Genomic DNA, 15,772 nt, shown 5'->3' with positions numbered 1-15,772 from the left:
GTTCACCAGTTAAGATTTCTTTTTTAAAATATTAAGAGTGAAAGCTCTATCAAAGCATTTCCTTCTAATTGAAGGGAGCTTCCCCAGACGGTGCAATATGTTCTCCATCCACACACAGGAAAGGTTTCCCACCCACTCCCCCAAACAGCTCTCACTCCCCACACAGCAAGAACTGTTCCTCTGGTAAGGTTTTCAGGAGCCCTGCTAAATGTAATTTCAGCAGACATTTTTATTATCTATGGGTAAATATCCTTCTGTAAGCAGAACTATCATTCCTGTTCCTGTATATTTCCACTACAGCCTTGCAGGTCAAACTTTGGTTTATTTCCTGTGCAGTAACACTTTATGTAGATACAGCCTGATTGGGTTTGCTTTTGACTCCTAATAGAGGCTGTGGGGGAAAATACAATATCCTATAGGCAAATTGAGTGTTCATTTTGTATTTTTACAGCTGAAATTCAGTTTGGTTTTGGAGTAGCAGAAGGGAAGAAGAAAGAGAAGCACCACACTTGAGCTTGTAGCCCCCAGCCCACAACCACGGGTGCAACAGGAACTCCAGCAAACTCACACCTGTATAAGGAAATACACTTAAATAAGGAAAAGCAATGTCATTTTTATCAGGTATCCCCATGAATTGGAAAAATAAATTGCACTACTTAGTTTTAAGCAAAACCTTTATTTTAGCTCATGGGCTTGTTTGTATTAAAAACAGTTACTTCAAAATCAAATTCACATAAAATTCAGCACGTAAAGGAAGCTGTCATTGGTCAGGAGCAGGTTCTCAAAGACAAGGGCTCTGAGTGACACGGGAACAACCCTGGGGGCAGCAGACAAAACTGGGAACAGCAGCAGGAGCAGCTCCTGCCCCAAGGCTGAGCAATCAGTGCCCCCTTCCTTCAGCAGATTGAAACCCAGCTGCACTCCAGGGCTCTTTAATGATTTCTCCATTCCCCAGAAATTCCCCAGCAAATCCCAGTTTCATCTGCTGCTGCACAGGAGGGAACTCTCTCGAGTCTTGTTAGAGGCACTGCTATTTTCTGCCAGCAATCAAAGGACTTGTCTTCAAACAATTTCCCTACAACACCAACAATCAAGCTACATTATATACACTTCAATTGTACAATTATCTTTAAAAAATGCCCGTGTACAAAATAGGTTATTTTATTTTATTTTTTTTTAAAAAATCACATGCTAGATTTCAATTACATCAACATTTTAAAATAACTGAAAAAATTGATAAATAACATTCCAATTTATTAGGAACACTCCTGCAAGCAAGTGCAGAAGTAGCTGCACTTCATTTAATATTCTAGTAAGCTTTTCTGGGGCAATTTGTGCTATAAACCTCATGTACAAAGTGTGTGAAAAGCTCTTACTTGTGACAACAGAATAAAAGCTAATTAATTAATTAAGCAAGAGTATTTCAGTAAAATCATTCTACTTATGAAGTAAATACCACAAGGGCATATAATTTACAGCCAGTTAGACAAAGAACACAGCTAGTGACCAGAACACATACATTAGTTAAAAAGTCAAATATATACAAAAATATATTAGAAAGTGGTTGAGTTTAACCACAGGCTCATGTAAAAAAATGTCGTTTTAAATAGCAATAGCAAAAAAATAGCTATTTCTCTATCTGCAACAGTACAAAAGGCAACACCTACATATGAGGTAGCAATGCCAAATTAAAAACAAAAAGAAACCAAAAAAACAACTTTGGATTGAGGAGCATTTCCTATATTTTCATAGCATATCTGTCAATACAAATATTTAAATGAACAATTCAATTGTTTCAAGAATTAACTACATTAATTTACAAAACCCTTTATTCAATTAACTTTTTAAAAATTACTGGAAATTGGTTTAGTTACTGATTTCTCCTGTTTCTAAAAAAGCTGTTGCATTTTTCAAACCCAAACACTGTACAGCAAAAACGTGGAGGCTTTTATTATACACACTTGGTAAACACTATGGTACATTAACACTTAATTTACAAAGATCAGAAGGAGCCAGCTGTGGTCATTTATCCTTTTGTGCCTAACAGGCAGATGCTGCACACTTTTTACCCAATGTTCAAGCTGAGGGTTCACTTTTCCCTTCCACAGCCACAGAAAGGGTTTCAGGAGTTTCATCTCCCTCCAGGAGTGAAGCCTCCCTTGAGGCTCCACCTCCAGGCCAGGGGCACTGCCAGGCAGGGCTCAGAGCTGCCCTGGGCACTCCTGGCACTGCCTCAAAACGTGGGGAGGGAGAAGGGAACAGCTCTGCCCCTTCTCCCAGCTCCATCTCTTTATCCTCCTGCAGGTGCAGGGCAGGGGGGGCAGCTGAGCCTCTCTGACCAAAAAAATGCCATCAAAGAAAAGCCAGGAGAGGAACAACCATGTAAAGCTGAGCTGTGCCAGCTCTGGTCAGGGGGCTGCAGGCCCCTCACATCCTCTGCTTCCAGCTCACTGACCAAAAAGACCCTGCTGCTCCTCCAATTCAGGCAACTAAATTGGACATCTAAAGTTAGATGGTACGAGTAACACCAAAAAATGAACTGGATGGAATTTCAGCATTTATTGTATTAAGAAAATAATATACTTTACATCACAGTGCTTAATTAAATGCAATAAAAAAATGTAAACTCAGAATTCTAGATAAAATTTAGCTTGAAAAATTAGGGCTCGAAGAGTTTTGAAAATTCACAATTTTTTTTTTTTTAAATTGAAGTCACAGACAGTCAGTTCACATAACTCACACCTCGAAGTTACTGTAAGCAACACCTTCGACGCACTCCAACGTTTGGTGGGGTTTTGTTTGTTTTGTTTTCTTTACAAGCCTAAATACCAACTGCCCAAAGGGAGGAGGTATCTGTCTCTGCAAGGGATGTAGGTGTGGCAGTGCTGTGCCCGGCAGGCCCTGGAGTGCTCTAGTAGACGTAGGGGAAGATGCGGTAGGGCACGCGCTGGCAGTAGCGCTCCCAGGCCAGCCCGTACTTCTGCTTGCAGTGGTGCTCGTCACGCGCCTCCCGGTGCACCAGCAGGCAGATGAAATAGATCACGTAGAAATAGGGCAGGATGTGATTGAAACCTGCAAGGGGACAAAGTGAACTCAGATGAACAGGACACAGGTCTGGAGGTGGGAGCTGATAACGTGTTCGAAGCCGGCGACACATTCGTTCAAGGCTGAAGCGTCGAATATTCCACAGGACAGCGCAACACATGCAGGTACAGAAAGACCCACAAACCCACAGAAAGTAACTCTGAAAATTGAGATGTGGTGTTTGTGAGGGTTCCCAGGACAAGGAGAGAGATAAGAATTTGACTCCATGTTCTCAGAAGGCTGATCTATTATCTTTAGACTATATTATATTTAGACTACATTATTATACCACATCACATCATAAGAAATGCTATACTAAAACCTATATTAAACTATAAAGGATTCATCAGAAGCCTAGACAAGAATATATTATAGATAATGAAATATCTATAATATATAGATATATATGTCTATAATATATAGATATATTAAGATAATGAAAGCTGCTGACTAACTCAGAGTCCAACACAGCTGGCTGATATTGGTCATTGAGTTAAAACAATTCACATGGAACCAATCAAAGCTGCAGCTGTTGGTAAATGATCTCCAGACCACATTCCCAAGCAATCAGATAATTATTTTCATTCTTTTCTGAGGCTTCTCAGCTTCCCAGGAGAAGAAATCCTGGTGAAGGGATTTTTCAGAAAATATCGTGGTGACATTTAGAGTCACAAAATCTACCAATTTCCCTCTCAATGCCTGCAAAGCTGGCACATATTGAAGTGTTATTATAATTTAAATTTCTTTAGTTATCAAAACCACATTTCCATTCAAGTCTCTGCACCACCAAAGAGCCCCACACAAGGTTTGCTCTATTTTGCCTGCAGACATGAGCCCAGCTTTGCTCAAACCTGACCTGTGGGTGAAAAGAACTGGAAAGCACCCAGAAGTGTGAGACTGCAGCCCAAAAAGCCAAGTGTGTTCTGGGCTGCATCAGGAGGAGAGTGGCAGCAGGTTCTGGCTCTAACCCACTACTCTGCCCTCCTGAGTGTTGTGTCCACCTCTGTGTATTATTAACAAACATTTTGAAAGATAATTTCACTGTGTTTGAAGACCTTTCTTTTAAATATCTTTCACTTCAAGTCCTCCCTGTAGGTGGTGGCCCTTGTCTCCAAGCAAATTCCCACTTTTGGGGAACTTCAGCTGAAAACACTCACTAGCCTAAAAAATGTAAAGAACAGCTAATTAGCAAGTAATTGATTATTGAATGGTTATTGAATGATAAAGTGTCAGAGAGATGAGTAAAATCTTTAGCATACGTCAGAAAGGGTAAAATGGAAGTTAAAATGTGTTGCATTAGACTGATGACACAGAAATCTGCCATTCAATAGGGTTTACTACCCCAAATAATTCCCACTTGGCATTTCAAACCCAGACAGATGCAAACAAAAACCTTTTTGCTAAAATCCACTTTAGTCTCAGAACTCACCACAGGGTAGGGACCATGCCAGAGCCATGATGATGTCACCAAGGTAATTGGGGTGACGAACAAAACCCCACCAGCCCGTGACAAGGAGCCCTTTGCCAGTTGCAGTGGGTATAAACTTCAGATCTGTGAACAGAGTGTTGTGTCAATGCAGTGACTGAAATATCTATTTACACACCACAAAGAGCCAGTGAATACAACCCCAGCCAAAGGAATAAGAAATGCACTCACTGGACAGTTTGGGGTCTGCTGGATTCCGTCGGAAATTGTTCTTCTGAGAATTTGCGCTGCGGAAGATGTAATACCCAATACCTGCAAATAAACATCATGTTGAAAAGAAACATCATCTAGTTTATATTTTCAGCATTTTCTGGTTCTCTCAGCTTCAACAAAAGCACTCACATGCCCTTTGCCACACTTATTCCATCAAAGGCTTTTCCCCAGAGGTTCAACTGGTATTCTCTGCTTTAACAAGACAGAAATGCCTCTGGAAACCTGCATTCCATAAGGTCCTTGTTACTGACTAACTTTGAAGAGACTCTGAAGAAATTTTATTTTCACATCTATATCTGAGTTTTTTAATATTACACTGAGTTTGAAATTCACAGAAGGTGATGTGAATTTCACATTGTATGATTACAGCTCTATTTTGCAGCCTAGCACTTTGTTACAGCACCTACTCCATAAACTGACAACTCATTTACAAGATCATGATAATAAAAGAAGCAGGCAAGGAATTATCTGGGTTTGAAATTCATATCCCCCATAATTTTCACACAGCAGCTTAAACTTGCTTTTTCCAAAGCTGCATTGAAAAAAGATGATCACAACATACTTTGAATAAAGATATTATTTTTTTTAAATAATAGAAACCCAAGAAAAAAACATTAGGTGAAAATGAAAAAATTATTTTCTGGTTTTCAGTATTGCACATATTAAATTGTACATCTTCTCATTTTTTCCAATTCTTTGTCATGTCTACGAAATTCAGGTGGGTTTTTATTGTTTCCCAGTCAGATAACAGGCACACAAAGCATATGCTGGTGCAAATGTAAGGCTGCCTAAAGATGTGAGATCTTTTCTCAAAGCGCTCAGCTTTGATGAAATAGACATTTTCTACTGACATGTGTTTGTCACTGTGGCCATCAGGGAAGGAGGGGCAATAGTTACTTTTTCCCTGGGTTCAGCACAGCGTAGCCAACAAGGTACTGACTTTTTTTCCTTTAAATAAGTTGCTCAGATTGACTCAAAAAAGCATCTATTAAATTCAGAAGATGTTAAGTCACTTCTTCAACTCCAGACAGCACCTACCTAGAGCTGCTTCTCAACAGAACAATTAGGTGTTCAGAGTCTCAGCTATCCCTCATTTGCTAAAATGAGAATTCATTATATTCATTATATTCTCTGTATTTCACAGGAGCCAGACAACAACTGCTGCATCTGAGCTAAAGCTTCACCTCCCATCTCTGAAGACACAATCAGAACTACGTTGTAACCAACACAACAATGACATTTACTGTAACTTACAGTTCAGAACAGTAATTGCAGCAGCAACAGGCCAAGAAATTGTGGTGGGGTGACCCACTAAGTAGAAGGCCTGCAGGCTGTAGACAAATGGAACCCACACCAGATCTCCAAAGGCCAACATGAACCCAAATCCATCATGGGTAATGTCCATTGTAGTCAAAACAGCTTCCTAGAAACAAGGAGGAAGGAATTTCAGCATTTCCAAGGCCTCCTTCTCTTAACATGGCAATTAGAAATGGACACAGCTGAAGGGGGTTGGCATTTACCTCATTCCAAAGAGCATCCACCACATAGAGAAGCTGGAAGCTGTTCACGAGAATCATGGACAGGGATGGCACACTGAGATTGTGGATCTTCATCTCAGCCAAGAGCATTGCCAAGTTTATAACAACCTAAGTTAGAAAAGATTTCATTTAAAAGTTCACTTGTAAAAGAAACTGGTATTTTCTATTACACTACAGGACATTTTAACACAAGTATTTTTGACCAATGTTTAGTTTAAAAAAACCAATAAACTATTTTACAAGTAATTTTGCAACTGACCATATTTTTGAAGCTGTAAAACCTCAACACATGAATACCTTAAAAAGGGTTTTCATCTGCCACAAAACTAAGCTAGAAATTTCCTTCAAATGAATAAAAACAGTCATTAAAAAAATAGCAACGTGGAACTGTTTTTCAGTACTCATTTATAATTACTTATAAATATCCTTAATATCAATTATATGTGTGTGTGTAAAAAAAATCCCTCAGTGTAGTATTTAAGGAAATAAAATAATTCAGATTACTGACTCACCCAGCCAATTAATCCTGGACGCAACTCACAGAAGTATTTGAGGTCAAAGCTGCCAATACGAGGGTTTAATTCATGTCCAGTAAAAAAGTCATAAATAAAATACCCTGCAGGTAAGACAAAACTCTGTTAGCAACTCTTGCTTTTATCTGCCACTACTCTCCTCCCCATAAATAAAATCCTACTGTCCACTAATGTTCTCTCATTACGAATTTTTAAAAGCCTTCAGATTAGCAAAAAAAAAAAAAAAAAAAAAACCCCAAAAAATTTTGAAGAGTATGTGCAAAATACAAAACCAAATCTACATAGTTTGTATTTTAAGATGCCCTAATTTTTTATTAATTAGGAGGACTAACCACTTTGGAAGTTCTCCCTGACACTTGTTCCTTCTTTATTTTCAGCCTTATCCTGAAGCTTACATCACAGTGTCTATGAACATGGTCATATGGCATTAATTAATTTTACATTTTCTCCTATTTAGTTGCTTTTGTCTGGGAAAAAGAATTCCCTTTAGCTGTGACAATGACCCATCCATCAAAAAAGGTGGACAAGAAGGAAAACACCATGCCCTGACTTCATACCTGGGACTGAGTTTGTGGGAAAAAACCCAACAAACAAAACTACACAGAGCAAAATTGGAGTCACAGTGTTATAATAACCAGCCCCAAATCCAGCCTGTAATTTGTAGAAATGAAACTATAGCAAACAATTGGACAGGAATCACCCAGAATGTTCCAACTCACCAGAATTTCCACCTGGTGCCAGCTCCTCCTCAGGTGCCTTCAGGGAGCGCAGGTACAGGTAAACGCTCAGCGCCAGAGCAAACGCTGCGGCTGCCACTGCAAACTGCACCAGGTGATCGTACAAGGAATGGAGCTCAAATCCAAAGTACAACAGAACTCCAATGGCTGCAGCAGTCAAAATAAAAGCATAAAACCCTAAAGGATGTAGAAGAAAGATATATTAGTCAAAATAAAAAAAAAATATCTTTTTAGTAGGACCTACCTAATCCAATGTTTCTGCACTTTTACTTCTTCCAGTATTTGTCCATATTCCAGTAACACCTTGGACATCCCATGGTTCACACTTCTGGGGCACAGCAATCTAACTAAGAGACTCTAAGCCCTGAAGTTGTGCTCACCAAAAGGACAAGAGGCAGGAACACTGAATACTTCTCAATCTTTTATGCCATAGGATCCAATTTCAGATTTTAGTGGGAAAATGGACACTGACACTACTAATGGATAATGAGAGCAGGTCACAAAGTCTCATCTGTGAGACAGCTGAGACAACCATAGTCTCATCTTTGAATTATCTTCATATATAGCTTGACACAGATAGCAGTAATTAAAGTATTAAAATGGCTTATCAAGAAGGTAAAACTTGAACACAAACACTTTTGCATACATTGAGAGTATAATTTCACACAGAAAGGACTGATGCCCAAATAGGATCAGGCAGTTCTCTGCTGCCCTCAGCTAAGGACTTGCTCTGGATCCCTTCACAGGGTCATGGAGGGTGAGGTTAGAAGGAACCTCCAGAGCTCACCTGGTCTAGCTCAGCTGGAACCTCCTGTGCTTCACCTGGTGCCCAGTGCCTCCTGTCCTCACCTTTCCTCAAGAAGACTTTTAAATTTGCTGTTATAATTAGCTTTTGCAGCACCAAGACAATGGCTTTTCTTTTTTAACAATCCAAATTATGTAGCTTATTTCCTCCCTTTACCAGAATGCATGGCACAACTACAGACAAAAGTCCAAAACCAAGACAGGTATGAGAAGCCTCAAGGAGCTCACTTTTACAGGATGTAATTCCCCTTGTTTGTTACTTACAGCCCCATTCCAGCTTTAAATGGTGCATCTTACCAGACTATGACAAAACTAATTCACTACCACCCCATACAGTGTAATGTCCTGCTCTTGGGTCACTTAGTTCCTGATGAATACTAAGCACCTTTTCCCAAGAAAAGGCTCATCCTATTTTACCCAAGATTTACACAGACTGTATTCTGTTCTGTATTCTACTCTCTGGTCAAACTGTATCTTTCAATATTTGTGTTTTATGGTGCTGAGCACTGGAAATCCCACAATGGAATCAGTTCTGGAATAACCAGCTGCACCATGCTCACCATTTATCCGGTACTGCAGTCTCCTTCCACTGGAAAGAGGCAGGCCTTCTACAACCTGAGGAGAATAAAATATTAATGATCAAGAAAATGTTTTGTGTGGGCTCTTCAGGTGAGGAAAAGCAAGCTTAACTCTGTCAGAAAGGCATTCAGTCAAAGCAACCAGGCTGGATACACTCAAACCTGAAGCTCATGCACTGTTCTAAAAAACATACTCTGGATAGCAAATGAAAAAGATTAGCAGTTTCGAATAAAAACATTTTTTAAAATAAACCTCTTCTTAAGCAGCTCCAAGAAAGCAGAACTTCTCCAGTCATTGTGAACATGTACAGCAATAAAACATGATTGATCTACTTCAGAGTGTCCTTCCAGAATCTGCCACTAACCCTCAAGTCACAAGAGAAGGAAGGAGAGCCTTTACCTGATATTCATACATATGGCTAGAAAGGTTTATAGACTCCTGTAAATGAAGATTGCATTCCAAAATGCTGGATATCCACAAGAAACTGAGTATTGAAATACTTTGTGAAATTAAAAGTCAGACACCTAAAACTCTTCTAGAATTCCATCAAGCAAAGTTTGTCCACACTTTGATCTGAATGCCTATAAAATGCTTTCTGCCTTCTCTACTGGAAGGCTCTGAAATGCAAAAATGCTGAACCAGCTGAGCTGCTTTAAGCTTACAGAAATCTGCAGCTGCTATATTCCAGTTTATTAAGAAAAACTCATTAAATTGCTTTGAAATTCACTGCATTTAGAACACACTCCACCTTCCAGCCAGCCTACCTTTCCAATTGGCAGCAAGTAAAATGCAGCTTGAAGGAAAAACCACAGGAGAATGACACCAAACACCCTCCAATCCCAAAGACTCTCAAGTGCTGGCAGAGGAGGCAAGTTCAGAAGACTTGGATCATCTTGTTTGCACATCAACAGCAGGTAGAATACAGTAGCAGGCAGGACTAACATCAGCATGAAGGTCCCTGTAAACAGACATCATGGCAGGTTAGAAGGTAAGTACAGAAAATTTAAAAAAAAAATTTCAATCCCACGAAAAAAGCTCAGTATTAAGTAACAAAGAAGAGGTTGCCATTATTTTCTCCTGAACAAGACAGCAGCAATCCCATAGTCATGTAACAGGACACTGAGACATTCTTCTCACTCCCATACATGGTCACTGCATCCCTCCAAAAATAATCCAAAAACTGTCTAAAAATACTTTACTGTCAAGTTTCAAGCACCTATGTTTTGAAAACGTAAAAGCTTTGCTGGTTAATTCTTAAATTTAATCTGGAAATATTTAAATCTCACTGTGGCAAGAGGTGGCACAAGATCTCTGCTGTATTTCACATATGAACTAAGTGCAATAAAGGCTCTTTGCCACTAAATGAAGTGAAACCCAACAATTTTACTCTGAGTTCTGCAGCCAAGGTCCAAAAAACCTGGCATGACAGTATGGTCAGTAAATAAAAACCCACAAAACAGTACCAATTTTCAACTATTAAGACAATTTGCACACGTACCAACTCTTCCCCCAAACTCCATCTCCTTTGTTTTTGTTGATACTTTCTCAATTGGTTTCACAGCCACAAAAGTTTTTTTCTCTGAATAAATCTCTTCTTTTTTCTTGTCATCTTTCCTCGAACGCAAGCTGTACTGCTCGAGCACACGCTTCATTTCCAGGTCTGGTTTTAACTTTTGCTGTAAATGAATAGCAATAATTTACTGTAAGGTTTCCCAGTGATTCTACTTTATTTAACATTTCAGAGGACTGTAAAACACCAGTACACAATTACCCATTCATACAAAGAGACTGCTAAAACCAAGCCCAGTAACCTGTTCGGCTGTGATCACAGATCAGCAGCACAGATCCTCCACTGCCACCCTCCCCTTTCCCTTCTGCCACGTGCCTGGGCACCAGATAACAATCAGGACAATTTAAAATCACTTTCTCTGTAGCAACTTACTCAACCTCTAAGTTTTATGTTGCCTTCTATTTCTGTTTGATTATTGTATTGCCCTTTTTTAAGAATTTCTGAGAGAGCCAAGCTAGCAGTGTGACAAAAAGCTAAGAGCAAGTTCTGTGCTCTTACCTCCAAGATGATGCAGGATGTGGCATTTTTCTCTGTACTTTCAGGTTCACCATTGTACCTTTTGGTGTTATTCTCACTCGGTTTCTGGTCAAAACAAGAAACACATTTTAAGCTTTCAGTGTCCTATATATGGCACTGTTCTGCAGAACTGGAAGTTTGGATTTCTATAAAATACCTTTGAAGAAATAAATTCTCTCATAAAAATTCTTCTCCAGTGAGTCTAGCTTACACAGCTCTGGGAAGACATGACTCACATGTTTTATTTCAACTCCAGTTTTGTTGAAGAGAACCTGGTCTTTCCAGTCTTACAAGAACCAACAGATCAATCCTACTCCTCAAACAGAAGCCAGGACAAAACCACCAAAGACTTTTTGACCCTTTTATCCCAAAAGGTTAAAAGTACTACAAGTAAACAGCAGCTGCTGGCTAAAAAGCTACTTTAAACCAGATTGTGATCCACAGGCACTGGACCACACAGCTCAAAGGAGCTCACTGCAAAACAAACCCCACAACTATTTCAATGCCTAAGAGTACCCATTTACTAAACCTATCTAGCTAGTTTGTATTAACCTGGTTTAGTCTAGCTGGAACCTAATTAAAACCTGTTCATTCCCAATAGATCAGCAGAATGCACTTCCAGTTCCAGGGACTGTGTCTCAGACAAGTGAGAAACCATCTCAAGGGCACAAGAGGCAGAAGAAATGCTGTTTTTCTCTTCATAGAGAAACACCACCTCTACTCCTCTTCACTTAAAGATCACCAGAACCATTTGCAGCACTCAATCTTCACAAAAATGCTAAGAACAAACCTAATAAATTTCAGCTAGACACCAGATACTGGTAAACTTAGAAATCCTTACAAGTTAGTTTTTATAATGAAATCAGTTTTGCAATATTATCCATCAGCATGGCCATATTTAAATATTCCACACTGCCTGTTTTCCACTACTGTTGCACAAAACTGTATATGGTACAGAACTCATTTTATTTCAAATCCTAATACCTACCTGCTATGTAGCAATTAACCGACCCAAAAGTAAGCTAACTTCCATTGCCCCATTTCACAAGTGGAAGCACATGGCTAACAATTACTTCAACATCAAATACCTAATTTTTTTTTGTTTGGATTCAGAGTTCTCACTATCACCAAATTCAGGTAGAACTTTATAACCTTGGTTTACCTCTCAAGAATTTCCTCAAACTTTGCAAGCTAGAAACCCAATTTCTAAAGAAATAAAAGGCAGTTCTGAGATATACTTTTGCAGGTAATTATGCTGTCCAGGGAACATGAACTGCAGCTGGCTTTTACAATGATAAACCCACTGTGCAAAAAAAACAAACAGCAAAAGTTTCTTTAACTAAAAATCCAGCAAACCCCCACAGAAAAAGCCAACAAACAGAACAAATACCGGCAGAGCTATGCTGGGCTCCTGGCTGGGTTTCTTTTTGTCCTCCTTGTGCTCCCTGCTCTGGGAAGCAGAGCGACGCCTGCCCTTGGCCGGCCGGCCGGGAGAGCGGGAGCGGGAGCGGGATCGGCTGCTGCTCCTCCGGGAGGGAGAGCTCGAGGAGGACTGGCTCTTCCTGGGCTTGAACGATGACTGCGACTGAACAAAGATGGAGAGCAAGCAGAGTCTTAGCATGAACCAAAGAACAATTTTAGAAACATGGGGGGGGTTGTGGTGAGGACTCTGGCACACAGTTCTGTAGATCTGTCTCATATTTCCTCTACTGATGCTCTACAAAGGCTGGTAAGAAAGAGCAACTGCAGAATACTCATTTTGCTGGCAATTCCCAAAGAAGCCCGTTCCGAGTCCAACTGTTGAAGCTGCAGAAATCAGGCTATGGATGTAAGCTACAAAGTGAGCACCAAGCTGTTTGGCACACCACCCTCTCAATCCTGTGCATAGGGAGAGGAATTCAGAGCTGTCTCTCAAGCCCTCAGTGGCTGCTCTCATTTCCACTGCTCAACTTTATTAATGCATTTGAGATAGCAAGGGTCATCATCTGTGTGAGACAACACAGCCTCAACACTAAAATCAACACTAAAAACCCAAGTCAGCCTAATAATTTAATTATATCTGGTAACTCATTTCATAAACAAAAGCACTTTACCCCAAAAACACTGTTTGATTTCTCTGGGAAGTCTACAATGCTGATTTCCCCATGTAAAGTTTCCACAATGCAACTTTTAGAATGCATAAATGTTTCATGACAAAGAAAGGCACTTTCCCAGCTTGAGTCTGCTAACCTGCATGCAGAAGTAAAAAGTCAGAAAGTCTTGAAACAGTGAAAACTGCTGCCTATCTCAAGGCAGAAACATTTTGGTCCTTGCCTACCTCAAGGCAGAAACATTTTGGTCCTTGCCTACCTCAAGGCAGAAACATTCTGGTCCCAAAAGAGAAGGCCACTGACTGGGCACGGAGACTGCCACCAGAAGTGACACTATAGCTCACATAAAGGCACACAAACTGGCTTTGAACCCATGCAGGTTTCAGAAGAGGCCATAGAAATGAACTACAGTGAACATTCAAACAAGGTTTTTTCCTCCTGCATTAATAATTTTAAACTGGTTATGAAGTTTCAAAGGCCTTTATTAGTAACAAAAAATAAAATAATGATAAGTAAAGAGGAAGAAATATGCTTATATGACATGAACCTTTCTCAGGGGATTGCAATTGTCACAAACACAGCAGAATGCCTCATGAAGCCTTTGAGGACCTGAACAAGCAGAAGCTCTTTGCAGAAGTTTGAAGTATGAGCTTGAAGGGCATGCACTGTTTATATTTAGTGACATTTAACTGCATCTTCACATTTGTTATCAAATTTTCTTATTTAGAGATGGAAAGCCATCAAATTAGTATCAACCCATTGATTACTACCTTTGTAAAGTACTCAAACTAGTTTTTTATTAAAATCATGCTATAGAGTTCCTGAAGGACCAGACTTGGTTTTCCTCAAAAATATGATACTTTTTTGACATAAATAAAACAACTATGAAACTTGAAAAATGAGGTCATTCTGAACTTCTACTTGTGGTGTCACATAGGAAGAAACTTCTACTTAGCACCAATTCCTTGAAGACACAGTAAACAAAAACTTGCAAAATAACTACCCAGTCCTAAGCTGAAGTACTGAAAATTAAATACATGTGTACACACTGTGAAAAATGCCAATCACTTATTTTAAATTTTTAAAAGTTTAATAGTAATAAAATGGTTATAAAAATAGTAATATAATTAGAGTAATAATAATTTGGACAATTTGGATTTAGGACAAAATACGAGACAAAAATAAAGTTATGGACAGTCTGAGTACCTCTTTCTGGGCAAGGTAAGCCCGAAAAAGGACCCACATTAACAGAGAATTAACCCTTAAAAGCAACAGCCTGTTGCATATTCATACACCTCATACATGATGCATAAATTCCATTCAAACACAGGATTCTGTCTGGTCAGTGACAGCTTCTTCCTCTGAATCCTGATGGCATCCTCAGGGCTGAGCAAGGTGGGAAGAAATTTGTTTCTTCTGATAATGGAGCAATAAATTCTTTTTCTCTGAAAGATTTAGGTGTCTTGCGGATGCTATCTCAGCGAGAGTACCTCATTCCTTTCTTAAAAAAATATCCCACATACACAGTTTCTATTTTAACATTCCGTGATAAGTTAAAACTATATTGAACACACTACTTAAAAAAATTAACGCAGCATAACTTCTAACATAACACATGCAATATTCATTTGAATATTTGCAAAAAGCCAATCATGACACAGCCATTTTCACACTCACCCTTATGTCACTTTCCTTGAGCGCAAGCTCAGTTCCATCCTTGTACTTGACAGTGTAGAGATGAGCCACATCATCGTAGCTGGTCACCTGCACCTCGTAGTACAGGACGCTGCCCGGCCAGCGGCCCATCACCACCTCGCCATCGGCGAACTTGCGGCTGGGCATCTTCCACACACAGACCCTGCAAAACAAATCCTCAGTGACATGGCAGCCAAACACCAGCCTTCACCTTCCCTCCTCGCTGCCTGTGTCATGGCACTGAAACGGGGACACTTTCAACAAGCCTTCGCCTGAAATAGGGAAAAGGGTGTGCGGTAAGAAACCAGCAGTGGTGTCTTAAAATAGAGACAGGATTGAAGGTGCACATTCTGGACAAACATTCAGATGTATTAAACCAGTACTGAGCAATGCACAATCAGGCAAAGCACATCTTTGACCAAACTTACATCATGAAGCCCATCTTATCTAGAGAGAAATGCAATTACATGGTACTGAAGTGTGCTCTAACCCTTGTTTCCTGTGGTTCTACAGAAATTACACAAGTGATGATTTCTAAACATTAAACATCCCCAATCATTCAACACTTACAGCCACATTACAGTCTCTCTTCAATTTATTATGCCAAACACTCCAAAGTTAGGAAACTTCAGAATTTAAGCTCCTGTCTGGGTTGAACATTTTATATTTTCCACCTCTTTAACAAAAGGGCACAATGCCTTTTCCAGGGCCCCATGGGCAAACAAAGCTCAGCATCAGAGCAATCCCACAGCAAGCTGAAAAATGAAATTCTATCCCCCATTGCACCATCAGGTTTTTATTTGATATTAACAAAACCTGGTGTGAGTGACTACTACCCTTGGGAAAAAAGGTGCTGGGAAAAACCACAACTACAACTTGGAGGAAGTTGTTTTCAAGTGCAAACTCCTGTAGAACTGTTTGTATGCT

General features: G+C 39.7%; 1 protein-coding gene across 1 annotated transcript; it reads right to left on the bottom strand.

Moving 5' to 3' along the window:
- Window positions 1–656: 656 nt before the first annotated feature.
- Window positions 657–15,008, bottom strand: LBR (lamin B receptor). Its single transcript, XM_059467826.1, has 13 exons — window positions 14,828–15,008; window positions 12,451–12,645; window positions 11,043–11,126; window positions 10,473–10,650; window positions 9,739–9,932; window positions 8,956–9,010; window positions 7,574–7,768; window positions 6,834–6,937; window positions 6,304–6,429; window positions 6,038–6,206; window positions 4,742–4,822; window positions 4,514–4,636; window positions 657–3,072 (listed from the first exon to the last, which is right to left on the bottom strand). The coding sequence occupies exons 1-13, from the start codon at window positions 14,990–14,992 to the stop codon at window positions 2,912–2,914; spliced, it is 1,830 nt and encodes a 609-aa protein (XP_059323809.1). The 5' UTR covers window positions 14,993–15,008; the 3' UTR covers window positions 657–2,911.
- Between the last annotated feature and the right edge of the window lie 764 nt (window positions 15,009–15,772).

This window comes from Ammospiza nelsoni, chromosome 3 (genome assembly GCF_027579445.1).
Source record: "Ammospiza nelsoni isolate bAmmNel1 chromosome 3, bAmmNel1.pri, whole genome shotgun sequence".
In the NCBI taxonomy this organism is placed as follows: Eukaryota; Metazoa; Chordata; class Aves; order Passeriformes; family Passerellidae; genus Ammospiza; species Ammospiza nelsoni.
The sequence above is the reverse complement of the archived record's forward strand: the minus strand, read 5'-3'. Positions and strand labels throughout refer to the sequence as shown.

What these genes read in the sequence shown, in the direction of transcription:
- LBR (XM_059467826.1), bottom strand. Translation starts at nt 14,992, where the DNA reads ATGCCCAGCCGCAAGTTCGCCGATGGCGAGGTGGTGATGGGCCGCTGG. An exon ending in TGGATGCTCTTTGGAATGAG is followed by an intron (nt 6,207 to 6,303) that starts GTAAATGCCAAC and finishes CCTTGTTTCTAG; the next exon opens with GAAGCTGTTTTGACTACAAT. An exon ending in TGCAATTACTGTTCTGAACT is followed by an intron (nt 4,823 to 6,037) that starts GTAAGTTACAGT and finishes GTTTATTTGCAG; the next exon opens with GTATTGGGTATTACATCTTC.